Source organism: Periplaneta americana, chromosome 6 (assembly GCF_040183065.1).
Source record: "Periplaneta americana isolate PAMFEO1 chromosome 6, P.americana_PAMFEO1_priV1, whole genome shotgun sequence".
NCBI classification, from domain to species: domain Eukaryota; kingdom Metazoa; phylum Arthropoda; class Insecta; order Blattodea; family Blattidae; genus Periplaneta; species Periplaneta americana.
The window spans coordinates 92,168,673-92,196,217 of NC_091122.1; the positions used below are offsets into that span (position 1 = coordinate 92,168,673).

General features: G+C 36.4%; 1 protein-coding gene across 21 annotated transcripts in view; it reads left to right on the top strand.

The window, feature by feature from the left end:
• The window catches only part of LOC138701496 (protein bric-a-brac 1-like), a 354,692-nt gene extending 332,976 nt beyond the window's left edge, over positions 1-21,716 (top strand). For 18 of the 21 annotated variants that reach the window (XM_069828419.1, XM_069828423.1, XM_069828415.1 and 15 more), the window contains 3 exons: positions 988-1,071; positions 19,584-19,773; positions 20,863-21,716. In XM_069828419.1, the coding sequence (XP_069684520.1) occupies positions 988-1,071; positions 19,584-19,773; positions 20,863-21,089 (501 nt within the window). In that variant the 3' untranslated portion in view covers positions 21,090-21,716. The remainder of the gene's footprint in view (positions 1-987; positions 1,072-19,583; positions 19,774-20,862) is intronic. The other 3 variants (XM_069828416.1, XM_069828432.1, XM_069828433.1) reach the window with 3 other exon arrangements.
• Positions 21,717-27,545: the final 5,829 nt, after the last annotated feature.

The window sequence follows — 27,545 nt, forward strand, 5'->3', positions numbered from 1 at the left end:
CTACAGGGTGAACCAGCCAGGACTAAACTTATAACAGTACTCACTGCAGCTGATTCATGTGTAATGATGCTACCATATGCGGAGGATTCGTTCAATGCTTTTGCAGTTAATATTGCATAATGATGTGTACTTACCGAATTCACAATTCATGTTCGAAATGACATCCTTGTGATATCTGGCAGACTGCACATCTCCTGAAGACATGTCCAGCAACTTGCTGTAGTTCCTTCTCTGAAATGGCTCGAATTTCATGTCGGATATTTTGTTTGAGTTTCTCGAGTGAATGTGGGTTATTCGTGTAAACCACTAAGATGGAACCATGCTTTGTCATTACAAAAAATTAAGATGGGGTCAAGTAGTCCATCATACACTGACAGTTGAAACCACATGCAAAACCTAAGTCTGCTCTGATAATCGGGTTCCGTTAACCTCTCAACTACACGAATTCTGTTTAATTTTAATTGTTTCGTACCTCTTATCACTGAAGACTGTGACACCCCTACCTGCTGAGCTACACGGCGGGATGATGTAGGAGTTTTCTCTAGTTGGTGGCCAGTTTCATCTAACATCTCCTCAGTGAGAACACATTTCACACATGTTCGTGTCTTATCCAATGCTAATCCAGTTGTACGACATTTCTTCACTAAATTGTAAATCATTGCTTTAGAAGGCTCTGGCGAATCAGGGAATACTGACGGAAGTTTGTTACAACTGTTCTCCAAGATTCGTATTTCACAAATGTACTGCACTCTAAATGTACGGTATACAGCTGCACCCTCACTGTTTACATAACTAAAAACAAAACATACCCGAGCAAGAGGTCTGATCACTGCGATAGCACAGCAGTTACTACACATACGACTTTCTCCTGGTGCCGGCCTAGCCCTGGCTGACTTGGTCTGTACTTACTAATCTACATTTATAATATGAAATGTCATGTGACCATGTTGTTGAATGGAGTTGCTGAAGCGTGATTTTGTTTATCAGCAGGAAATAAAGGTTGAACCAGTGGATATCGACATCAGCAATGATTCTATGGACCCCATTGACGATGGATTCGACATGAATAAGGTAAGCAAATAATGTATCATCAGCGATTTACTGTAATACGAGGGCTATTCATAAAGTAACTTCCGTTTATTTTTTACAAACCTGTGAATGACGTTACAGAATTGGGTTACAATACGTTTGAAAGTATACACTCTGATTTATTTTTCCACATAGTTTCCAGTCACATTGAGACACTTGTTGTAGCGTTTGATGAGCTTTGAAATTTCGCAATCGTAGAATTCGGCCGCCTGCGACTGAAGCCAACCCGCGATGCTAGTTTTTAACTCTTCGTCATCGTCAAAGCGCTTTGAGCCAAGCCACGTCATCATGTGCATGAAGAGATGGTAATTGCTAGGCGCCAAATGTGGGCTATAGGGAGGGTGATCCAATACTTCCCAGTTGAACTTCTGCAGTTTGGTCGCAGTATGACTCCTGTATGCGGCTGGGCATTGTCATGCAGGAAAATCACCCCAGAGCTCAACATGCCACGACGTTTGTTTTGAATGGCCCTTTTCAAGTTTGTTAGTGTGTTACAGTAACGCTCAGCATTAATTGTGGCATTCCTCTCCAAGAACTCCACTAGCAAAATTCCTTTTCTGTCCCAGAATACAGTTGCCATGAGTTTCCTCGTGGAAAGTGTTTGACGACACTTTGTGGGTTTTTTCGGGGAGTGAGTATGGCCCCACTGCATTGATTGAAGCTTTGTTTCTGCATTCACATACCGCACCTGTCTCATCTCCTTTCACAATCTGAACTAGAAAAGCATCACCTTCTCTTTCGTAATGCTCAAGAAAGGACAGTGCTGCTCCCATCCGCTGAGCCTTTTGTTCCTCAGAAAGGCATTTAGGCAGCCATCTGGTAGAAAGTTTCCGGTAGCCCAAATCTTCAGTAATCACTTTGTACAGAAGGGTACGACTAATCTGTAGAAAATCCTCACTAAGCTCCGACATGGTGAATCTGCTGTTTGCTCTAACCCTTTCGTCAACCAAACGAATCAAATCTGCTTTCACGATACTCGGTCGACCATGTCTTCATCATGGATATTGGTTCGTCCATTTTTGAATATACGGCGCCATTGTCTTACACCACCTTCACTCATTACGTCTGGCCCATAAACTTCACAAAGTTGGCGATGAATTTCACTAGCTTTACAGTTTTTGGCCACAAGAAATCTTATTATAGAACATGCCTCACACCTGGCGGGACTTGCGATTGCAGCACACATTTTGACAGCACGTGGCTCAGAGAGGAAAAAAGATCGACCTTGACTCTACTGCTGCTCGACGCGTACTGGTTGAAGGTACACTCCACCGCAAGAGGGCACCACTGTGTCTGTTGTTACGCACGCTATATGAAAACGGAAGTTACTTTATGAATAGCCCTCGTATTTACTTGAAATGATCTGAGTCCTCAATGTGTGAAATTCAGTGTTGTGTTGTTGTTTTCTAATGCCAGGCGTTTGACAATAAAGTCATTTGACCTCTTACACTCCAATATTTTTCAAAGATATTATCATGGTCAGCCAATGAAGCACAGATTTTGAGGTGTTCCGAATCCATTGCTTGGTTTGAGTTGCACAATGGGCAGTTAGGAGACTGAAAAGTGGAAAGTGTTTTATAATTATGTATACCAGCTGTAGACTGGGACTTAATTGCTTGCAGATTCTATGAGATTTCTGGTTGATAAAGTTTAGGTTGCTCACTGTCCATTTTTATTCGAACATTCCTTCATCATCTTCATATCACCATTTTGGCATATCTGAGTAATTTTCGTAATAGACCATTTATGAAGTCCAAGGTTAATGATGAAAGGTCTTCTCGTATTTTATCTTGAGATTTGTTAATAATGCAATTTCACTTTTCATGCATTCAATTAGTATTGTTTGTGTTGTGTGAAGAGTACTCAAAACTTTTCTCATTGTTTCTTGTTTTCAGTCAACTGATGATTTCTTGTAGTCATATCTCTATATTTAAGAAATGATCTGCCCCTGAATAATATTACATGCTTAATGTATTTGGTCAAATTGTTATGCCTACATTGCAGTTATTATGGTGACTGAGACTCAGAAAATTATCTTCTAAAAACTTGCATTTTTATTGCTGGAATGAAAATGATAAGAGAAACTTGTTCCACAGGTAGAGGAGACTCTGCCATAAGGAAAATAGTGTCTTGTGTTTCATGATAGTAAGGCATCGTGCAAATTAAATTTAAAATTTTCTTTGCACCTTTTCGATATTTTAATACACAGATATGTAAAATAAGCAATTTTGAATTTAGGTGAGAAATTTTGATAGAAATTAGAGTTTTCAGAAATTTCAGTGATTTTCTTACCAACAATGGACTATTATAGTTCCACAATCATCTGGCAATGATTTGTCAAACTCTGATACAAATGACAGATAATAATTTGGTAGATTATGAAGATTAAAGTCATGTATTGTGGGTCCCTATCACCACAGCATGGCATGTCCTCAGGTTGCAGATAGAGGAGACAGCCTCCAGGTATGGAGATTGGCTGCGAATTTATTGAATAAGCAGTTGTGGACAGCCAAGAAGGGGTGGTTCTCCAGCTTGGGGGTTTGCCAAAGGGCTAATAACCCATCACCATAAAAAATAAGAGCTTGTTATGAAACCCCAACATCAGCCTCGGAAGGGGCTGATTCTTTAGCTCTACCACAGCAAAGGAATAAGGTTATGAGATTTGGTATTTGGAATATCACGAGTCTTTATGGAACAGGAGGGGTAGCATTAGTAGCAAAAGAATAGCTAGGTATAGAAAGACTTTTTGGGGAGTACAGGAGATGTACTATGGGGAAGGAAACAATAATCACCAATTAGGAACAGAATTCTTTATTTATAAAATAATAAAACCAGCAGTAAAAAGGGCTGAATTTATCAGTGACAGGTTATTGTATTTAGTACTTAAGGGAAAATGGTCCGATATCATAGTTATAAATGCTCACTCATCCCCTACAGAAGAGAAAGACGACCATATAAAGGACAGCTTCTCTGAGGCATTGGAACACACTTTTGATCAGTTATCTAGATATCACATGAACATTTTATTGCAGAATTTCAATGCTAAAGTACGACGAGAGGATATTTTTAAACAGACTATTGGAAAAGAGAGCTTACACGTGACTAGTAATGATAATGGATATAGGTTAGTCTGCTTTGCCACATTAAAAAATTTAATTGTGAAAAGTACAACATTCTCACATAAGGATATACATAAATATACTTGGACTTCTCCAAATGGATTGATATACAACCAAAGAGATCACATCTTGATAGATAAATGAAGATATACTAGTATAGTAGATATTCGATCCTTCAGAGAGGCAGGTTGTGATTCTGACCATTATTTGGTAATTGTAAAATTAAGAGAAAAACTATCAGTAGCCAAGGGAGCAGAGCAACAAGTTAATATTAGAAGATTCACTGTTCCGAAATTAAATGGCGAGGAAACTAAGCAACATTATCAGGTCGAAATTTAAATCAGGTTTGCCACTTTAGGTAGTTCCGACAAAGTTGAGAAAAAGTTAGATATTAAGAGTGTGTGCGAAAATATCAGAGATAATATCAAAATTGTAAAGGCTGCAAGGAAGCTGTAGCAAAATTTAAGTTGATGTCAGGACATGACTGCCTCGCTCACCATCTACACAGGATAGGCATATACCAATCCAACAGATGTGTTTTGTGCAACAATCCTGACCAAATCATGGACAAACAACACCTTCTATTCTGCCCAGCCTTAAACTCAACTGCACAACAGATTGAGGACCTTGTTAGCTTGTAGTGGGAAGCTAGAGAGAAAATGACTTGATCGTCAATTCTAGCCATTGGAAAATAATAATAATGTCAAAATTGTGGCTGAGCAGAGCATAGGTTATTATGAAACTATGAAAAAGAAACCGTGGTTTGATGAAGATTGTTGCATGGTAGTAGAAAGAAGGAAACAGGCAAAATTGAAATTCTTGTAGGATCCAGTTGCGGCGAATAGAGATAATTATTTCTATGAAAGATGGGAAGCAAATCGTACACTTAGGAATAAAAAGAGAGATTACTTGAAGGGAAAACTGAATGAGGTTCAAATAAGTAGCAAGAATAAAAACATTAGAGATTTATGTAGTCATAAAGGAATTTAAGAAAGGATATCAGGCAATGGTAAACGTGATAAGGATGAGAGTGGTGACTTGCTTGCAGACTCTCATTCAATCCTGAACAGATGTAAAAACTATTTTGGAAACTACTAAATGTACATACATCCAATAGAAATGATTGGGACAATATTCAAATGCAAACTGCTCAGCCATTTATACTTGACCCACACTTTCTGAAGTCGAAATTGTATTAGAAAATCTGAAAAAGTACAAGTCTCCAGGTATCGATCAAATTCCAGCAGAATTAATACAAGAGGGTGGAAACATCATCTAGTTAAAATGTATAAGCTTGTACTTGCAGTTTTGGAAAAGGAAATTGTACCTATCTTTAAGAAGCGGGAAAAGATTACCTGTAATAACTTTAGAGGAATATCACTTTTATTGATGTCGTACAAAATTTTGTCCAATATTCTTTTTAGAAGATTAACTCCATATGTGGATGAAATTATTGGATATCATCAATATGGTTTTAGGCATAATAGATTGACTATTGATCAGATATTTTGTATTAGACAGATATTGGAGAAAAAATTGGAGTATAAGGAGACAGTAGATCAGTTATTCATAGATTTCAAAAAGGCACATGACTGTGTTAAGAGAGAAGTTTTATGTAATATTCTTATTGAATTTGGTATTCCTAAGAAGATAGTTCGATTAATTAAAATCTGAGTAAAACATACAGCAGAGTCCATATAGGCCAGTTTCTGTCAGACACTTTTCCAGTTCACTGCGGGCTAAAGCAAGAAGATGGACTATTTATTACTTTTACTTTTTAACTTTGCTCTAGAACAGCAGTTCCCAAAGTGTGCTCTGCGGAGCCCTTAGGGCAGAAATTATGAAGATGACAAAAATTGCTGCTTCCATCTAGTCTCTAGTGGGAAAAGGGAAACTACTTCCATCAAGCGAAAAATACTTTCTGAGAAAGTAGTTTGCGTTCTTCTTGCTACATGGAAGCATTAATATTATATCTACTCGTCACTGGAACTATCTCGATCTTTCTTGCTTGCCAAGTATTCAGTGATTCTCGAAATTTATTTTATTTTTTATATACTAGGCAGGCAGAATTTGTTATTAGTGGTACGTGAAATATACAATCTATTGACTGTTACGTTACCTCAAAAAATATATATACTGTATACCTGCATGTTAATTTGATAGCAGATGTGTTAGCTAAACTTTCATTGAACCGGAACTGTGGCTTAAGACTGGCTCCCTAAGAAGTCAAAGGGAGATAACAACAGCTATAACCTTACTTTCAAAGAAGATAGTGCAAATTCCTGGGAATTGAGTTCGGAATATGTTGAACATGATCCTGTCTCAGAGTCTACAATGCCTAGTGTAGAGGTATTGAAAGTAACAAACGAAAATATTGTGATTTATATTAGGACATGGGATTCACTGAGTTTGCTGATGAATGTCCACAGTGTGTGATATGTAACAAAGTTTTTCCCAATAGTTCTATGTTCCCTGCCAAGCTTAGACGGCATTTCTCAATTAAAAAATTCACAAATAAAACTGCAGACTACTTCGAAATAAAAAGTGACGAACACCATGCAGTTCAGACAAAACTTCACCTTGTGTAAAAACAAACAACGAGAAAGCACTGAAAACGTCGTACTTGGTTAGTCATGACCAGGCTCTTGCTGGTAAACCTCACCCTTGCTGAAACTCTTATGAAACCACTATTAGTGAAGGTAGTGAAGTGCATGGTGGACGAGAAAACTGCAAAACTTGATTTCCAGTGTGCCCTTATCAAATAACACTGTGCATAATCGAATCTAGAATATATGAAAAGACGTAAGAAATATCATGATTTCCCATATCAGTTAAAGGAAATTTTCGATACAACTTGACAAATCCACGGTCTTTGCCGGATTAGCTATGTTAATTATGTTTGTGCGATATGAATTTTCAGGTTTTTTCATGAAATATTTTGCCATCCTCTAAAAGCGATACTGAATTTTTTCCTTCTTCATTGAAAACTCGATACCATGGGACAATTGCATTGATGTGTGCACAGATGGCGCAAAGGCCATGGTAGGTCCTGTTGCTGGCACTAATGCAAGGATCAAGAAAGTCTTAAAAACTGCACAAGTGTCACTGTGTACTACATCAACACGCCCTCACAACGAAAAAATGCCAGCTTATTAAAGCAGGTACTAGACAACGCCGTCAAAATGATCAACTTTGTTAAGGCACGACCTTCGCAGTGTAGACTACTTAAAATCTTGTGTGAAGATATGGGTAGTATACACAAGTCATTGTTAGTAATATTACACACAGAAGTGCGATGGTTGTCGCGCGGTAAAGCGTTGTCCCGATTACATGAACTTCGAACGGAAGTTTCTTCACTTTTGAATTACCAGAACAGTTTGCTAGCAGATTATTTGAATGATCATGAATGGTTGTACAAATTATGTTACTTGGCAGCAGTGGCGGCTCGTACCTGAAAATAATAGCGTGCTAAAAATATTGTTAGACTAATTATTGAAGGTGAAATACATCCGTCGACATTTTGAATTGACTTAGAATTCCCTTTAAACACTTTGCTATTTTCAGTGTATTCTCTCATTACACTGTCGACGCTGCTTATCAGATTAGTAAGACCTATGAACACTCCGAGATTATCTGACGTTTCCGTCTCATCGTAGCCACGTAGCGCTAGTTCAAATTTCCCACAAAATTTAATACAATCAATTATTTTCGATAAAATATATGGATTTTTTCGACTTTCTCATTATGTTTCTGTGCTGATTCTTGATAAGCTCTATTAGCTGCGCTGCAATATTTGCGGTGCCAATCGTACAAAGATCAAACGAGTTTACGTTTCTTGCTGCGTGAATGTTTCTTTATATATTCATTCAGAGTCCAAGATCTTTGACACCTGTCGTAGACTGAATCACCGCTACTAAATAGGAGGCAAGGGAAGAAGAACAGAGCATTTCGTACTTCGCATCCACATATCCAGTCACTGTTGTCATAAACTGTTCTGTTACATTTCCTAGTATACACATAGTTTTTACCATCCTTTACAGTATTTTCTACACAATATTGGTGTTGGCCGCCCTAGATTTTTAATTCTAATTTAATCTTCTATGGCGGCTGCTTTGAGAAAGCAGTTTTCAGTAATGAATCGATGGAGTTCATCATGATTTAACCACAGTCTAGTATATACAGTCGCGAAGCTCAATACATAGTAAATATGCAAACATTAGATAGTTGCTCACCACTAGGATCACTAATATCACCTCATTGCAGGCAATGCAAAATAGTACCGTCACAGTCTATTGTTTCTAGCACCCTCAAAACTCAAGCTTCGTGACTGTATATAGTAGACTGTGATTTAACTACAGTATATTTTTTAAACTGTTTGTTTATAATTCCAATATTAAAACCTGTCTCTGGATAGCATACACATTAAACTTATATTATATATTTGAGTTACACTAGGCACAAAATATAGACAGACACACAGCAGAATATACATTTAAAATGACCGCAGTATAAAAGATAATGAATCCCATAAACCTGCAAACACTGTTTTGAAAGTGGAAAATAATCCCTATTTTAACGGACTCCTGCAAAAAGGCATGCCAACATAGATCCCATAACACGTATATAATAAAATCACAACTATCTGCTGAGATTAAATAAAAGCAAACCTCTTTACACAAACGTTCAAAAATGTATTTCAGTATGATTATATTTATGAAAAACACAAAAAGCAAAAATAAGCTACATATATAAAACGCATTTTCTTTATTTCAAAGTTATATCTTTAGCGGTATCTAGGCAGCACTGTTCCGTCAACTGCTATGAACCAAAGAATATAGAAGGGAAGAGAGAAAGTTTCACCAAAACAAAGTGAAGAAGAGCGTACCGCGCTGCACAATAGTGAGCACGGTGTTGTGTGAAAAAGCAGGACAAAATATCAAGGAGGGGCGAGGTGAAGTGCTGTTCTGCGCATGAGCAGATACTGCTAGCCGGGCTAAATTGGGAATCAGCATGTAGAGTAAGGATGGATTCCATTGAGTCTATAGCACCAAATTATCGAAAATAGTGAACTATTATAAGTAGAATTTGTATTATGTGCGGTTTTTTTAACAATATTATTTCTACGATAATTTTATGGCGTGCTACAGCATGTTAGCACGTATGGAGCAGCCACCACTGCGTTGGCAAACATTTTTCACAAATGAATTCAGCACATAGCCTACATGCAAGGTAAATGGAAGACTACATTCGGTGCTGATGACGAAATTGTCGTACTAAAGAAAAATATAGCGTTCTACATAGAAAGAGTCGACAATAAGGATTTTACGTTTCTCATTGACTTCAAACTTTATGGAAGAAAATAACATAACAATGAATGTCTCATTCATAGCAATAATGAAAGAACACCGTGACAATTTGCTTCAAAGTATCAATTCATACTTTCCAAGGGACACTCAGGAATCGATTTTAAAGAAATATGAGTGGATTGTAGATCCATTTCCAGTGATGTCAAAACCACCAGCCCTTATTGCTTCAGATATGAGGTCGTTATAGACATGGTTTCGAACAGCCACTGTCAGGCATAATTTAAAAGCAAACCATTTCCCAAATTTTGGGCTAAATTAGGGGAGGATCTTTTGATATTAAGTTCAAAAGCTAAATTTCTCTCACTGCCTTTTGGTACCGTGTACCTCAGTGAATCGACTTTTTCGAGGTATACAGCTACAAAAACAAAATATCGAACTTGTTTGGACACAGAAGACGATATATGTCTTCAACTGACTTCTATGACACCGGACATTGACAAACTCTGTCGCAAGAAACAAGCATATTCTTCACATTAACTTCGGGTATACATATGGCATTGTAACATTTTTTTAAATATCTTAACTACTTGTTAATATCATTTTGTAGATTTAAATAAATTATATCCAGTACTTTTTTTACTACTGTTTCCTTTATTAATATATATATATATATATATATATATATATATATATACATATATATAATATTATTTTGAAGCAAAAGTTTCTCGTGGAGCCCCAAAAAATGTTTACTTTTTAGTTTTATCTGTCTACGTTCTATGAAGCATATTTCACATGATACATAAATGGCAGTATATAAAGTAAACATTTCTTGGGGCTCCACGAGAAACTTTCGCTTCAAAAAGGGCTCCGTGGCTGAAAAAGTTTGGGAACCGCTGCTCTAGAATATACCACTAGGAAAGTCCAGGAAAACAGACAGGGTTTGAAATTGAACAGTTTACTTCAGCTGCTTGTTTATACAGATGATGTGAATATATTATGATAAAATTCACAAACTAGTGGTAAAAAAAACGGGAATTTTACTTGACGCAAGTAATGAGATAGGTTTGGAAGTAAATCCCTAAAAGACAAAGTGTGTGATTATGTCTCGTGACCAGAACATAGTACAAAATGGAAATATAAAAATTGGAAATTTATCCTTAGAAAAGGTGGAAAAATTGAAATATCTTGGAGCAACAGTAACAACATAAATTACACCCAGGAGGAAATTAAACGCAAAATAAATATGGAAAATGCCTGCCATTATTCGGTTGAGAAGCTTTTGTCATGTCTTCAAAAAAACTGAAAGTTAGAATTTATAAAACAATTATAGTACTGGATGTTCTGTGTGGTTGTGAAACTTGGACTTTCACTTTGAGAGAGGATCAAAGGTTAAGGGTGTTCGAGAATAAAGTTCTTAGAAAAATATTTGAGGCTGAAAGGGTTAAAGTTACAGGAAAATGGAGAAAGTTACACAATGCAGAACTGCATCCATTGTATTCTTCACCTAAAGTAATTAGGAACATTAAATCCAGACATTTGAACATTTGAGATGGGCAGGGAATGTAGGTTGTATCGATGACTCCAGAAATGCGTAAAGAGTGTTAGTTGAGGAAAAAAGGCCTTTGGGGAGGCCGAAACATAGATGGGAGGATAATATTAAAATGGATTTGAGGGAGGTGATACTGGATTAATCTTGCTCAGGTATACCTTGCTTATAATATCCATTACAATTTTTTTCCATACCCACCTTGCGTTTTAATTTGCTACTTAAAAAAATGATTTTATATGCACTTTGCACTTATCACTACACAAAACACTTGCTTTGTGTTATCTTAATTTAGAGGTCAAATTAAATGCTGCAGAGTCTCTCTTAGACAAATAAAAGTCTTCTTAATGTCCATAATGCATGCATTACTCCTACATAACCTGTCACTTCACAATCTTTCTTCTCTTCTTCCACAATCATCTTCATTTCTTCACCATCGTCATCAGAGTTTTTTTTTTTTTCCAAATCCTTCATTATTACCTTGATATTCAGTGTCTTCACCCTTTGTTGTCACAGTGGAGCGTATGGCAACATAATCTTCTGCTTTTACTTTGGACATTCCTGCAGACTGCAGCAGCTGTTGTACAATGGCATGGTCATTTGTTGTTTCAACTTGAACATTCGAACTATCACCACCAAATAAAGTCCAACTTTCTAGAAAAATTCTTAATTGACTGAGACTGTACATCGCCCCATCCCGCATCAACCCAAGAAATTGCCTGTAGGACTCAATTTTTTTGACTAGAGAGCTTTCTGTTTTCTCTGCTTCGAAATTTGCAAGCAAGTGCTTAAGAACAATTGTCTACATTTAATTTTGAAGTTCTTAATAAAACCACAGTCTAGTATATACAGTCACGAAGCATCCATAGATAGTTGCTAACCACTAGGATCACTACTATCGCCTCATCACAGACAATGCGAATAGTAGCTGCACATTCTATTGTTCCTAATACCCTCATAAGCTCAAGCTTCGTGACTATATATACAAGACTGATAAAAGCTTGGTCAAGAGGCTGCGAAACTGACGTCACATTCAGAGGGAAGAACTAGCTTCACATTTTTCAGTTTCAGTTCTGGATGTGATGCTACATTATCCAAGAAGTGGAGGACTTTTCTCTTTTCTCAAATAATTTTTTATGCAGCTTATTCAGTCATTCAGTCATTATAGTTCTCATCATCCATCCCTTATTGTTGATTCCCATTCCACTGGCAATTCATTCTAATTAAGGTCTTTGAAACCTGTAGGTTTAGCTGCTTTTCCTACCACAAGAGGTTTTTCTTTTACACCCGTCATACTGGAACGTAGAAGAATAGCAAGTCTCTCTTTAGAGATTTTCCCGCCAGCACAGGTCTCTTCTTTTAGGCACATTGTTTTCTCGGAAGAGCTCGAAAAAATAAGCCAGTTTCTTCTGCATTTAAAATATTTTCCTGACTGTAGCCTGCTATAATTGATGGTAATGTATCATTCCAATCATTCACTGATTCATATGTACATCTTCAGATTCACCATAAATGGCCTTCAAAGATATTTTATGGCACTGTCTAATTTTTTCCAGCCAACCATTAAAAGCTTTGAACTCATTGAAATCTACTTCTTTGGCCACCTCTAAAGCTTTGCCTTGTATCATAGGTTCTAACACTGCAGAACCATTCAAAAAACATACTTGTCTACTTGCGTACCTATGATCTCACTTGAGAAAACCTGCACTGATTATTTAACCATATTTTCATTAATTTTTCTTTCTTCTTAAAAATATTGGCAGCTTGAATTTTTGCAATTCCAAGATGATTCGCTATTTTATGAATGCCACATTTTTCTTTCTGCAAATATTCTATAATTCTACTTTTTCTTTCAGTGTCGAAGTCTTTTACGGCATAGTTAATTCTCCACATAACGAACTTTTAAACACAGACTCAGTTGAACTATAACTATAACTATAGAGATTACAAAGAAAAAATTTGTCTTATCCTTCCTTGCCTATTCACAATAGGGGTAAGGAATGTTAACCCTACGATAGTAACGTTAAGAAAACTTACGTCAGTGGTAATGTTGGGTCTGAGAGACCCATACACATTTTTTTTTATAACTATGAAGTGTATTAACTTGAATTATATAACTAATTTTTATTTATTTTTTATATTATATTTGAAATATTCATACAGAACTCAAATACAAATAACAACATAAAATTCAAACTGAACTGCAATTGTAGGCTTTAATTTTATGTTATACAAAATGTTAATCAAAACAGCCAAGCATCTTATAATAGTTAATAAATTTGTTTTAAATTAATGAGTGACATATATTTTACTATAAAAACTAGTTTCGTAACACAGCCTATCCACAATTCAAAACGAAAATGTTAATCGTCATTTCCTGAGCAGCTGTCACATAACATGCATGCATGACTCAAACAGAGCCATTTATTACATTTTCGGCAGAAATATTTCGTTTTGTCGTCTTTACATCGATAGCAACGTCCTCTTCTTCCAGACTGAGGGGGTTCAGGATCATGTTCTTGCAGGGTTGTTCCACACAGTCTGGCTGCTGATTTTCTTAGGTCCATTGGATTGTATTTATTCTGAGCCCTGTTCTTCACCTGGCTTTCTACTAAACTTTTTGCCAATTCTTTAAGATATTTTTGTCTTGGTGTTACTGTTGCAGTATTCACTTCATGAATGACATAGCCATTTATTGCAGCAACATTCAGATATGGTAAAATAACGCCTTGGGCCAACGTCTGGTATTTCGTGCTACATCATATTCAGCACACATTTGGTCGACAGTCTTGACTCCGCCTTTAGTCTCATTATAGAATGAGACAATATCTGGCTTTCTTATGTCCCCTGTGGTTTCATCTAGTTTGTTGTCATGGTGCATGCTGGATATCAACACTACACACCGATTCTTCTTTGGTACGTAAGACACAATGGTGCAGTCCTCTTGAAAACCGAATAAAATACTGTATTCTTCCTTGCATTTTGCATTCACAAAGACACTGGACAACTCTCTTTTGTTCTTGCGGATTGTTCCCACAATTGTGAGTTGTGAACCAATTATCTATGGTCACATTACGAGAAGACTGATAAATCGGTTGGTACAATCTTTTCATCACAACTTCTGGTTTGTTGTCTATCACAAATGGTCCTTCTGGTTGTTGGCCCAAGTATACCTCCATATTTGCAAAATATAATAATTTTGCGTCAACAATACTGAAAATTTTTATCCCATACTTGGTGGGTTTCTTTGGCATATATATGCGAAATTGACATCTTCCATGGAAAAACACAAGAGTCTCACCCAAAGTTGCAAAAATTCTAATTGAAAAGTTTTTCTTGCACCTCTCTACAAAAAATTGAAAAAACTCGTGGATAGGAGCTAGTTTATCGATGGATTTTCTCTCCTGACGTGTTTCCAAATCATCAAATCGCAAGCATCGACACAAGAAACGAAATCTCTCCAAGGACATTGTGGCCCAGAACATTTCTACACCTGTTCCATCTCATTCCCACAGTTCCTTGACATTCAGTCTTCCTGCATGCAACAAACCAGCCACATATAGCAAACCAATTAGGGACATTATCTCACTTCTGTTGGTGGGATGAGTGAATCGTTGCTCAGAATAATAATTTGCAGTGAGTTTTAGTATGTACTTATTTGTGTTATTCGCAATTATATCGATCATTTCCTCATCTATAAATAGAGACCATGTGTCTAGTATAGAATGCGCATTCTTTGCTCCTTGTCTCACTGTCGGTAAACGTGTAGTAACAATGTTACAACGTCGAGCACGAATATTCATATTTACCACTTCTTTTCTCCATTTTGTTTCACCATTTTTCCCAACGAAATATTGGCAATTGTCTTCCTCACTAAATTCTTCATCGGTATCTGTATTGTGGTCACTTTCTATATAAAAGATAGGATCTGCAACTTCATCATCATCTTCTGGCTCACGTGTTTCATTATTCAATTCTTGTTGTAACATTCTTTGTATTCGTGCAACACGAGCTTCATAACTTTCATCCATTTTGTACACTATAAGAAAAGTGTACATTATAAGAAAATTAAACATTAGAAATATAACAGGTTTTTAAGAATATAATGTAAAACAATTTAATTGTTGAAATAGTAAGACATTATACTACAAAGACACGATTATTTGCAATTCAACTTACCTCGAAATAGTAACGCTACTAGTAACGTTGGGTCTGTCAGACCCAGACCTCGTAAATTGCTTCCTCACTCAACAATGGTCAACTGTGGAATGTTTGTAGCCACTTAGATTTAAAGAGGAACGTTAATTTGAAAGGTAGAGGGAAGGTGAGGAAAATCCATTGTTGCCAAATTACGCTACATTTAAAATAAATTTAGTCTGGGTCTGGTAGACCCAACGTTACCACTGAAGGGCAGTATCTTATTTATACAACAAAATAAGATCCCCAAACTAAGGCCACTTTCTCTTTTTATTTTAAGAGTCATAAAATGTTTAAGAGAGAGAGAAACACACAGAGCTATGACCTAAACTATTCCTGTTGAAACACTATGAAACACCCTCATCTCAAACAGCCTTCAGAACCCTGAGAATGAGTGAGAGGATAAGATATTGTCCTTTCTTTTTAATACTGCATACAGTAGCGTGCAAATTAATCCGAACAACGTAATTACTTATGCAAAAACACTCAAACGGGATAAAAAAAGGATCTAAGACATACCTCAGTAATCTATGTGGCCTCCCTTGTTCCTAATAACAGCTCTGAGACGATTTGGCATGGATTTCACTAATTTCCCACAAATATTCTTCATTTCTTCATCGTGAAACCATACACCAATGAGGGCAGAAATCATCTTCTCCTTTGTAGAACAATCCATTTTTTGCATTCTTCTTTTGCAAATTTACCACAACTTCTCAATGGGGTTGATGTCGCGTGAGTTGCCTGGCCAGGGGAGTACCTGAATATTCTTCTTGTTGAAGAATTCTGTAGTTTTTCGAGACGTATGGCATGGTGCCAGGTCTTGTTGGAACACACCTCTGCCATCCGGAAATGATTTTTGCAGCTGGGGTACGATTCTGGTTTCCAATAAGTGAATATATTTGTCAGAATTCATTATTCCCTTGATAGGTATTAATGCTCCAGGCCCTTCATGTGTAAAACAACCCCAAAACATTACTTTAGGGGGGTATTTGGGTGCTTGTTGGAGATGAGCTGTTACTTTTTCGGATCCTTTTCGTACGTAAGAAATATGGTGGCCGTGGACCTCGAAATGAGACTCATCAGAAAAAAGTACATTCTTCCAGTCATTCACTGTCCAGTGTTGATCTAATTTTGCCCACATTAAGCGTTTTTTGCACATAACAGGGGTTAGCAGTTGCTTCTTAATAGGCTTACGAGCCCTTCGTCCAGCTTCCAAAAGCCTACGCCACACTGTTGTGACGTGAATATTCGCCCCAATGGTAGCCATTAACTCGCGGGTTATGTCGACAGCAGTTAGTCTAGGATTTAATTTACTTTTCCTGACAATTAAACGATCATCTGCAGGTGAAGTCTTTCTTTTCCGGCCACAGTTTCCTTTTTTCTGGGGTGTGATGGATCCAGTCTCCCTGTATCGTTTTATGATCGAATTAACAGTAGCCAAACCGATGTGACATTCTGCAGCAATTTGCCTCTGTGTCATAGAAGAATGCTCTGCTAATGTTATAATTTTAGACCGTTTTCGTGGAGTTGTATCCATTTGTGAAGACGACAGAATGTACACAGGATTGCAGTATAAAGTCTTCAACACAACTGAAATGCTTATAAGTACAAAACGACAGGCAAAATGTCACATATTATAAAAAAAATAATGACAGACCTTCAACAATGGAATTACACGTACTACAGATGTCAATTAAAGCGGTATGAGCAGCTGTGAGGCCAACAATGACAGAAAATGTAAAAATATGTCGTGTTCGGATTAATTTGCACGCTACTGTATTATAGTGCATAAGTGCCAAAACACGGTTGCAGACTTTATTTACCCCCCCCCCCCCCATTGAATTTTCGACTTAATTAAAAGAAATGTCCGTATTTTTTTCTCCCTTTGAATTTTCGATTTAATTAAAAGAAATGTCCAAATGTCCATAACTGAGAGGTAAATTTACGTCCAGGGGAAACGAAATCAGTGTCTGTGCCCATTTTACAGTACTAGTTTTATATGGTATTCCCTATCCTTGTTGGCATGCATTATATACCATTGTTCATTAACAGAGGTGTTCGAAACCAGAGGTTTCATTGTATAAGCATAAGATAAATCTATGGCCAAATGTTAAGACGAGATCAAATTAGAATCAGAAAAGTCATTGATGAAAAGAATATGTAGTAACTGTCGAATTTTAACTACTTAGGTTTTAAAATTTCTGCTATAGAAATGAATACAGATTTATAACAAAACTTCGGAAATTATTAATAAACTAAATTATAAGTGAGAAAAGACATTTTAACCAAATCATCTTTAAAGTATGCAGCCACCGGCATGGCTCAGTCGGTTAAGGCGCTTGCCTGCCGGTCTGAAGTTGCGCTCGGGCATGGGTTCGATCCCTGCTTGGGCTGATTACCTGGTTGGATTTTTTCCGAGGTTTTCCCCAACCGTAAGGTGAATGCCAGGTGATCTATGGCAAATCCTTAGCGTCATCTCGCCAAATACCATCTCGTTATCACCAATCTCATTGATGCTAAATCTTTGGTGTTCGGGTAAAGGGGGATAAGTCAATTTTTTGTGCAGGTGGAATTTTGTTTCCCAGATGAACACACAAGTTATACAATTATACCTATGAGTGTGCAAAAATCAAAGAATACTGGCAGTTGATGTGCTTTATTTGTGTAGAAAATTGTTTGCAATAATGGTTCGAAGTTTAATTTTCATTTATCTTCAAACTCATTTTTATGACTTACCTCCTTTTACCCAAACACCACAGGAATAACCTCGTAGTTGATACAGCGTCGTTAAATAACCAATTAAAAAACAATGCAAAACATGCATACTAAGGCCACAAAATAAACGGTGACTGGAAACTGCACAAATGACCTTCAGAAAAGATAAGACCAAGAAAGGAGGACATAAGAAAACAAACTGAATGAAAGACTTATAGTAAAGGAAATAAAAGATTATCAAACGAAATGTAAGGAGCATATCCTTAGGATGTGACTTCCACGACAAGTATTTTTTATCAGCTTTCTATAAAACAGTTATATTACCGGTTGTTCTTTATGGTTGTGAAACTTGGACTCTCACTTTGAGAGAGGAACATAGGTTAAGGGTGTTTGAGAATAAGGTGCTTAGGAAAATATTTGGGGCTAAAAGGGATGAAGTTACAGGAAAATGGAGAAAGTTACACAACACAGAACTGCACGCATTGTATTCTTCACCTGACATAATTAGGAACATTAAATCCAGATGTTTGAGATGGGCAGGGCATGTAGCACGTATGGGCGAATCCAGAAATGCTTATAGAGTGTTAGTTGGGAGGCCGGAGGGAAAAAGACCTTTAAGGAGGCCGAGACGTAGATGGGAAGATAATATTAAAATGGATTTGAGGGAAGTGGGATATGATGATAGAGAATGGATTAATCTTGCTCAGGATAGGGACCAATGGCGGGCTTATGTGAGGGCGGCAATGAACCTCCGGGTTCCTTAAAAGCCAGTAAGTGAGTAAGTTCTGAACAAAGAGGAGGACATAAAAGATCAGTCAATGTTCTTGCTGACAACATAAAGTCCACTATAGTCCACTGTAGTCTATTCAGTTTTTGTTTTTCATGAGAAATGAGGGGTATTTTGATCGGTGTGCATTATGTAGATGCCTGTTGCTAGTAGCCAGAGTTGGGGTTTAGTGAATATATACTGCAGGACTGTGTCTTCTGCAACTGGTATTGATGATTTTAATTTACTTCTTTTGTGGTTTATGGATGGACAATATAGAAGAATGTGTTCCAGATCTTCATCATGATTATTACACCACAGACATGTAGGATTTTCAGAAAGGTGAAATCGGTGTAGGTAGAATTGTGTGACAATGTGACCTGTTCTGTCTCTTGTTAAAAATATTTGAACACGTGTGGTAAGCCCTACATTTTTGCTTCAAGTGTATTTCAAAGTATAATTCTGTAGATGCTGATTCATTTTCTAGAGGAAACTAAAGTCTTGTATTTATTTTTTGCTCTGTGTCCGTAACAGCTCGAGTTACACTGTAGCTGCTGTATACAATTTATTCAATGAATGTTTTGTTGCATTCTGTGTGAATTACATATTATGTAATTATGATAGCTTAAAACTAACATTTTTTTTTTTTTTCTATAAGGCCTTACAAGTTCAGAGTATCTTTGCTTTCAAATGTTTTAACCAACACAAATCTCACAGGATCTGCTGGGATAGAATCCTTGTCACTTGATGATATGTTAGCGGACTGAGCTACATTTAGTGTTTAGTTATGTAAATTCTTTTGCAGGGATGATATTTCAATTTGATCTCAAATTTTGTTGTAGACTTACGATGGCAGCAGTGGTGGGGGTGGTGGTGGTGGTGGGGGTGGCGGCAGTGGAGGTGGTGGTGCTGGTGCTGGTGCAGGTGATGTGAGTGATACCAGTAAGCAGGATGATGAGGCAGGAGGGGGGACGGAAGGAGAGATCACTGGCAACCTCACAGATGACAACAGGGCGATAATTAGTGGACATGGTATGGTATTGTGTTTTTCTATTGGATTGTGGTTTTTTATTCAGTGCAACATTTGTGTAAATTTAATTGTTTTTTCTTTCCGTTCCACTTACAGCTATCTTATTCAAATTCCTTTGAACTTAAGTTGAATAATGGAGCAAGTTCTATTGGAGTTATCCTATTTGACCTTTCGTCATTCCATTCTTTCTCCATACATCAGTATGAGTGTCAAATGAAATAGGGAACTACTAGAATACTATTCACACTCCCAAGTTTGCATGAAATTCGTTACAGATGATACGAAGGCAAACAAATTCTTCTTCATCTGGAACTATTCAGGGTTAGACCATGTGATCTTTTCCTATGAATCTCAATCTTCTTGACTGTTCCATTGACATTTCTGTCGTTCTTGATCTCTTGAAAGGTAACAGAGTGATAATTTTTATACTCTGTATCCAAATCATGTAAATGAACTCTCTAACTCCTTTGATTTCCTATTTCTTGGAGAGGGAAGGCAACTGTGCAAGGTATCTGAAATTTAATCCATGGTGTTGGCAATTTCTCTGACGTTTGAATCTAGTCAAGTCCATTAATGGTCACTGGAGGAAGGACATTTGTGTTGTTTTTAATCTTCTGTTTTAAAATTCAAATTTCATTCTTATATCAGTTTTGGTGTTACGTTTTGTAACTATAATTCTGTTTCATTTGTCATTGATTGTCTTTGGTATGCTAGCAGTTACCATGTCACTGTTGGATCCGATGTTTGAAGGTTGAAACCCAGCTGAGGGATATGGATTTTAAATCTTACAACTCTTCATGTCCACTACAGGCTCTATAATCGAAACACAAAGTCCTATTTCAATTATACAAGACACATGATTTTCACTTTTAACATCAGAATGATATTCAGTACTACCTTCGAGTTTACACACCAACTACGAATATTAAACTCAAAATGACTGGTGATATCATACCCGAGTTACATGTTTGACAAGAAATTCACTGTAATCTACCCATCTGTCGTAAATTTATAAATCCACATCCCTCAGCTGGGTTTCAAGTCTGTGAGTTCGAAGCGAAGCTGAATCCTGCATGTGCTTTGTGTTGCAGACTCGGATCACATGGATTACGGCAACAACAATGGCATGAACTCGGAGGCGACGACGACTCAGGCTGGCAGGGAGAACAGTATCGAGATTCAGGGCTACTCGTATACAGAAGGCAGTAGTGACGATCCCACGATGTCTTCCTCAGACATGAACATGACTTACCCAGAGGTGGTACTGAATCCGGGTGCAGAAAATGCATCATCAGATAGCATTCTCGGACACTTATGAATCAGGTGCTAGCCTCCACGTTTGACTGATTTTTTAATACGTTTAAGTTTCCTACTTGTAATGTAATCTTGCGGTAGACTTCCTTTTGTATGTTATTAAAGCTGACGTGACTTAATCGCACACCAGAATTTTAATATGTCCGTAAGAGAGTTATTTGGCCATAGTATTGATTATGCTGATAGAGTTCCTGTTTCTATTTTTTTCTCTCCTTTGAGTTCTTCAGATTCAGTATTTCACTAGTTAGAAGTGATGCATATAATTTTATAAGACAAATTTATAAGTATAAAACTGTTAATAGAAAAGTGGCTGAGTGTGGGTCACCAGGATCTACTAGTGTGAATGATGCTCGCTGCAGAGTTCCATAAATATCTTTTACATCTGTAGTATACTACTTAAGTAAATTATAAGGAAGATGACTGGAGACGCAGTTGATTTGTAGTATAGGTGCCAAGTATAGAAATTAAATTAAAATGGCTAGAAATTGTCAACAAAAAGCTAGTGTGTAGTTGTGTGAGGTTACTGCTTTGTGTGGTTGCAGACAGTTAACAGTGATAGAATCATTAGACCATTTTGAATGTATACTGTACTGATATTTCTGAAGAAATAAATGGCACTTCTTACTGCGCAGAGCAATTTGTACTTTTATTTTCTTTATGCTGTATCGAGTGAGTGCAGCAGCAGGATGCACTCAGGTTGTAGGAGAATGTTTTCAGCTGATCGCAGGAATGCTGGGAAAATGTTCCAAATCAGTTATGATGTCAAAACAGGAAGTGTGTTAAATTATGATTCTATTATTTTATATTAATTTATTTCAAATGAGAAACTAGTTAATCTAGAATAGAAATGGTTTTATTCAAGTTTATATCAATATTCACTTTTGCACCAACATTTTATTATTGTATAAAATTAAACCACAGAATATTTCAATTTACAAATTTTGTAACAAAGGAAGTAAAAACAAATATAGGCACTCCATTGCTGGTCCTAGGAACAGTATTTTAGCTGAAACTGACGTAAACTTGAAATACCAAGAGTCTTGGTGAATGTTGACGTAATGTATGTTAGGTGGCAGGAAGATTGTTGCATCACTTCACTTTCAGTTCATTGTATGACCTGGTAAATGAGATGTTACTCCCATGACTTTTCGTTTATGCAATTGCTGCTGCGAGCTGTCCTGTTAGCCAGCAGGTGCAGCTTGGTTTTGATAAGCACGTGCAAGCCAGTTGTGAGGCATCTGCGATTCAGTGTAGTTTATTTCCGTCTACTGTATTGTTTTGTGGAATGATTACATACTCACTGCTTGAATTTCTATATATGTTCAAAACTTGAATTAAGAATAAGCAGTCATGTGACAAAACGTATCGAAAATTTAGATGTAAATTTCCCAGGTTATGTGAATAATTGAAAAGGTCAACGAAAACTTCGTATTTAATCTTGTGAAGCAGAGTGTTCACCTGAGGGCCTCACCAATGGTCGGCCAGCTACATTATGTTAATGTTCACTGAGACTGTCTGTAGTTTTACGTATTCAGCTATTGACTCTATAACAAGTAGAATAAGGATATATCATATCCTCACTGACATAGGCGCCTACTTCTTAGGACTCTGCACAAAAGTCTGAGAAAACTTTAATTATTGATGTTTCTCAGAAATGTCATCATTAAAACCCGGATTGCTAAGCACAATCAAACAGTAAAATAAGCAAGCAAATAAGCACGAAAAATTGTGAAAAAAGCAGCAAAAATGAATACACGGAAAGAGTAAAATAAGCACGAAAAATGATGAAAATAAGCACCAAAATAAGCAAAACGAATATACAGAAATATGATAAATTATTTGTTTCGTAGAACTCTTACTTTATTGAAGGCTGTTGCAGTATACAACGAAGATCATCCTGAGATTTTCCTGTTTGAAGCTCCTGCGTCTGTCAGTGAAAAATGATTTGTAAAGTGAAAATGTTCTTTCGATGCCGCATGACATCACAGGCGCATGTGAAAAGCACCACAGTTCTTCTTCGGTGAATTCCTCTTCAATATCTGTTTCTTCACCTGAAAACTTCTTAGAAATTTGACACAGTGTTTTGGTGGAGAATCCCAAGGTTCTCTCCTCATTAGAACTACGCAGTATTATTTCACAACATACTGGGTCATACCCTAGCATTGATTTCTTACGCATTTGACTGAAGTTAATTATTTATTAGTCAATTAAAAAAAAAAAGGGAATCAGTAATAAATGATGGCTAGAGTGAAATATGTACTTTTAAAATTACAGTTTTGGGTAAAATATGCTTTTTTAATTAAAAATCGTAAAATAAGTAAGGAAAAACGTTTTCCTGCGAAATAAGCATTTATAAGCACTAACGAACATAGTTAAAACTGCTTATCTAGGTGTGTCTTACGAAGTATAACCTTTCTACTTACCTTTAAAAGTGTGGAAAAGAATATGCATTTTGCTTAGAAATCCGGGCTTTAGTCATTACGTATTTTTCAGAAAATAACATTGTCTGATTTTTCATACAGTACCCACGGAAATTGCTTAACTCAAACTACGGCCCTTATACACTACGTTTTCCCTTTTGTTGATCCTTGCAGTAATTTTGAACATGAGCTGTTAATTTTACTGCCACTAATACAACACAATAATTTATCCTTTTTACAGTTTTTGTTCATCAAGAATTTATACATCATCAATAGTAGTTACATCATAATCATTGATCACTTAACAAGCCCACATATGCAACGAAGATCATCACAAAAAACGATCACTGAAACTGAACGTTGATAATGGTTACTTCTAAATCTCGAAACACATTTAATTGTATATGAAAAATGTTGAATATTAATAATAATGTGTTAACTGATATTAAGCAAAAAATTTAGTCAAATACACTGTTAATTCCGTATTATTATTTCTGCTTTGTAATACTTACGAGTTATATCTCAGTAGTTGAAAAATTTGAACTAAACTGAAGAAATGTGGACCATAGGCAAAAAAAGTGGAGTCACCATTGCATCATGTGTTTCACCTATTTCAAATGCAGGAGGAAAGAGTGAGTTGCGTCACTAACATGTTTATTGTGGAAGCTGGACATCACTATGGATTTGAAATAACCATTTTTGGCTTATATTCTAGTTCATTTTACAAACAAATTAATTGTTCTTTAACACAAGGAATCTTCGAATTATTTGGGGAGCCTTACCCCTATTAATTTTACTTGGGAGAGCCATGTCCCTGGTTCTATAAGTTGAGGCAGAAGGTGCTTCCCCCCCCCCCCCTCCGATGTCGGCTCCTGTTATTCATAGAGATATTTTTATTCACGTTAATGTGGTTTCTGTTTTGTTACTGATTCTAAGGAAATACTTAAATTTTTTACAATACGTTAACAAAATTGTTTTATTTCAAATTTTTTGAAAAGTCACAAGCTGTTAAAACCACTACTGAGATACTGTGTTCAAATGGTAGGTAGCTCATATAGCTGTTTTATAGATCGAATAAAATAACTTCATTATTGACAGCTCCTTAGTTGTGGTGTGTAATAAGCAGACAGCGGATTTTCGGTCCTGATACTGAATGTTAGGTGTACATCAGATGCAGGGAAGTCATTGAACTCACTGCTACACTCCTTTCTTACTCCAAGGGACGTGACGTTCTTGTCACTATGTAGGGACTGAAAATCCAGTGTCTGATAATAAGTAGACCTCGGATTTTAGGAGAAGTGCCTACTTTTTCCGAAGGACTAAGCAAAACCGATAATGTATTTTGACTTTTCATGTAAAATCAAAACTATTGTAACAGTTTTATTATCCTTAAAAATGTCTCTTTTACCCATTAGTACCGATTTTGATTTGTTTGGGACTTAAAACTACATATTTTATTAAAATTATTGCAAATACAGTACAATTTACGAAACTTAGATTGGCTAAACATGTGAACATTAGTAACACTACATTCCACAAGAGTGTTTGGTGTGGGAAACAGATTGCTGCCTTTGGCCATGAATAGAGATCACTGTCCTTGGTGCAGATTTGACCATGTGAATAAGTGGTAGGTGAAGAAAGTATTTTGTAAATCGTCATCTAGATAGTAATGTTTCACAAGCCCTTCCCTCATCACTCTTTCTACACAAACATAATCGCTAACTATGGCACCTGGATTGACTAGGCATATTATGTCAGACATTTAGAAGATGTAACTAGTGTAAGAGGCATATTATGTCGGACATTTGGAAGTATAGGAAATAATATTGCTAGCTAATAGTGTAGCATGTGACAGCTGTGGAAAAAACTGTTGCAGGATGACTGTCTGAAGAGAGATACTGGTTACATCCATTCTAATTTTTCCTTTATCTCGGTATGTAATGAGACTTAAAGGAAATGGAAAATCCCTTTCAGAACAAATTCTGTAAGGAAGCAGGAACGAAACTTAAAAAGTGCAAGGAAATGTTTAGTGAAAAAGTTACGAATAAGTGGAATAATGTGCTGGAAAAAAAATTCTGGTTTAGGAAATCTATTCTAGTATCAGGATGATGGAGACCTACCAGAGAAAATAAGTATGTCAAATATACCAAAATTTAAGTTTGCACCAATCACTTAAGTGTCTGTTGAGATACCTTTTTCAGCATACAAGGTTATTCTTCTGGATAAAGGATAAAGTGTGTCCTAAAACTTAAAAGAAATAATTGCAAAAAAAAAAAAATACTACAATGCCAACTTACTAAAAGGGAAGAAAAGAGTTGCAAAATGTAAAGAGTAGCATTAATGGAAAAAAATAAATAAAAATGTTTAGTATCAATTAATGGAAAGTTCATTTTAGAGCAATGAACAAAGATTTTGCAAGTAATTAAATTTGTTAACATTTGTTGCTGAATTTATGGTCTTCATGTTGTTAATGTTTATATTAAAATACATTAATATGTACATGCATTATTCCTGATGACATATCTTATTTATAATGCCTAAAAAATAATATTTTAGAGCATATTTTAGTGCTTTGTAACCAATTTCATGTGCTTAAAGTCAAGTGTTTTACACCTAAAAATCCGAGGTCTAGTAATGAAAGGAACTTCTGTCAAAGTGAACTGGATTTTTGCAGTCACAGGGTGGTAAAATAATCATCATTGCCATCACGATATTCTTGTCATGGCAACTATTAAACAAAGATGCATTGTTTTTTTGGGGGAAAGGAACTGGTCATCCTAACCCATTATCTCCTGCCTCATGAGTGATCCCTCATTGGTGTCACGAGGTTCAAACCAGTTTTTGGACTGTTGACTTAACATTCTATGTTGTTTATTTGAATTCCTAATGGTATGCAGTCAGTTTTGCCCAGGGCCGCCGAGAAGGGGGGGCAAATGGGGCGAGTGCATATAGGCCCGTGAGCAATAAGGGCCCATCAGATTAAGTGAGTCTGATTACTTTTTATTATCATAAATAATTATTCGTAGATACATACGGGTACTATAAAATTTTGTAAGAATATTTGTTACATAAATTTGATATATTAACTCAACAACAGTAGAATTAATACAAATTACCACTTCATATGTAAATATTTGACTTTTATATAATAGATATCGGTTTCCCACATTAACGTTCACTGACACGACAATTCAGGGCCCCGGCATTTGTCTGAACTATGTTCCCGTAGCTTGTACTGAACACGTGCAATTATTTATTAGCTTGTGGCTTGTCCTTTTTAACCACCAATATGGCTCACTGCAATATGCTAGTGAACTCTCCCAAACCGAAGTCGCAGGATACGTTTCCTTTCCAGTACATTGTATGTTTTGTGTCGAAACTTTCGTCTTTTCGTTGTCGTTTGTCTAATAAATTCTGTTCATTGGTGTTACCGGTTATAGTTTAATTGTACAATGGATAAGTACAGGCATAAGTCGGGGGCTGAGAAGCACAAGGAGAGACAGAAAAAATTGGAAGATATTAATATGGGTGCTAGACTGCTTGAAAAAAAAATATGAAGACATTAACAAAGAGATCAGTTATGAGCCGAAATATTTAAAATCAATTCATGCCTCTAATTTAGGGCCAACCCCACTGAAACCTATGAATCTCCTAAATAGTCTGAGGGAATTAAAACTGGACAGTTTATTTCCAAATATTTGTATAGCCATTAGAATATTCTATACAATTCCTGTGACAGTTGCTGATGCTGAAAGATTCTTCAGCAAAATGAAGGAAATAAAGAATGTATTCAGATAAACAATGTGTTGAGAACGACTGAGTAACCTTGGCCTCCTTAGTCTGGAGAGCGATCTTGCTAGATCTTTAAATTTTGATGATATAGTTATTACTGTTTCGTTTTTGACATTAAGGGGTAGAGAAAAAATGTAAAGAAATTGGCCAAGGAGCTGCCATTAACAGGAAAATCCGGAAGTTACGTAAATTCAAAGTATATTTTTGAAGATAAACATAATGCTAGACATCATCAAAGTCACGTTTCA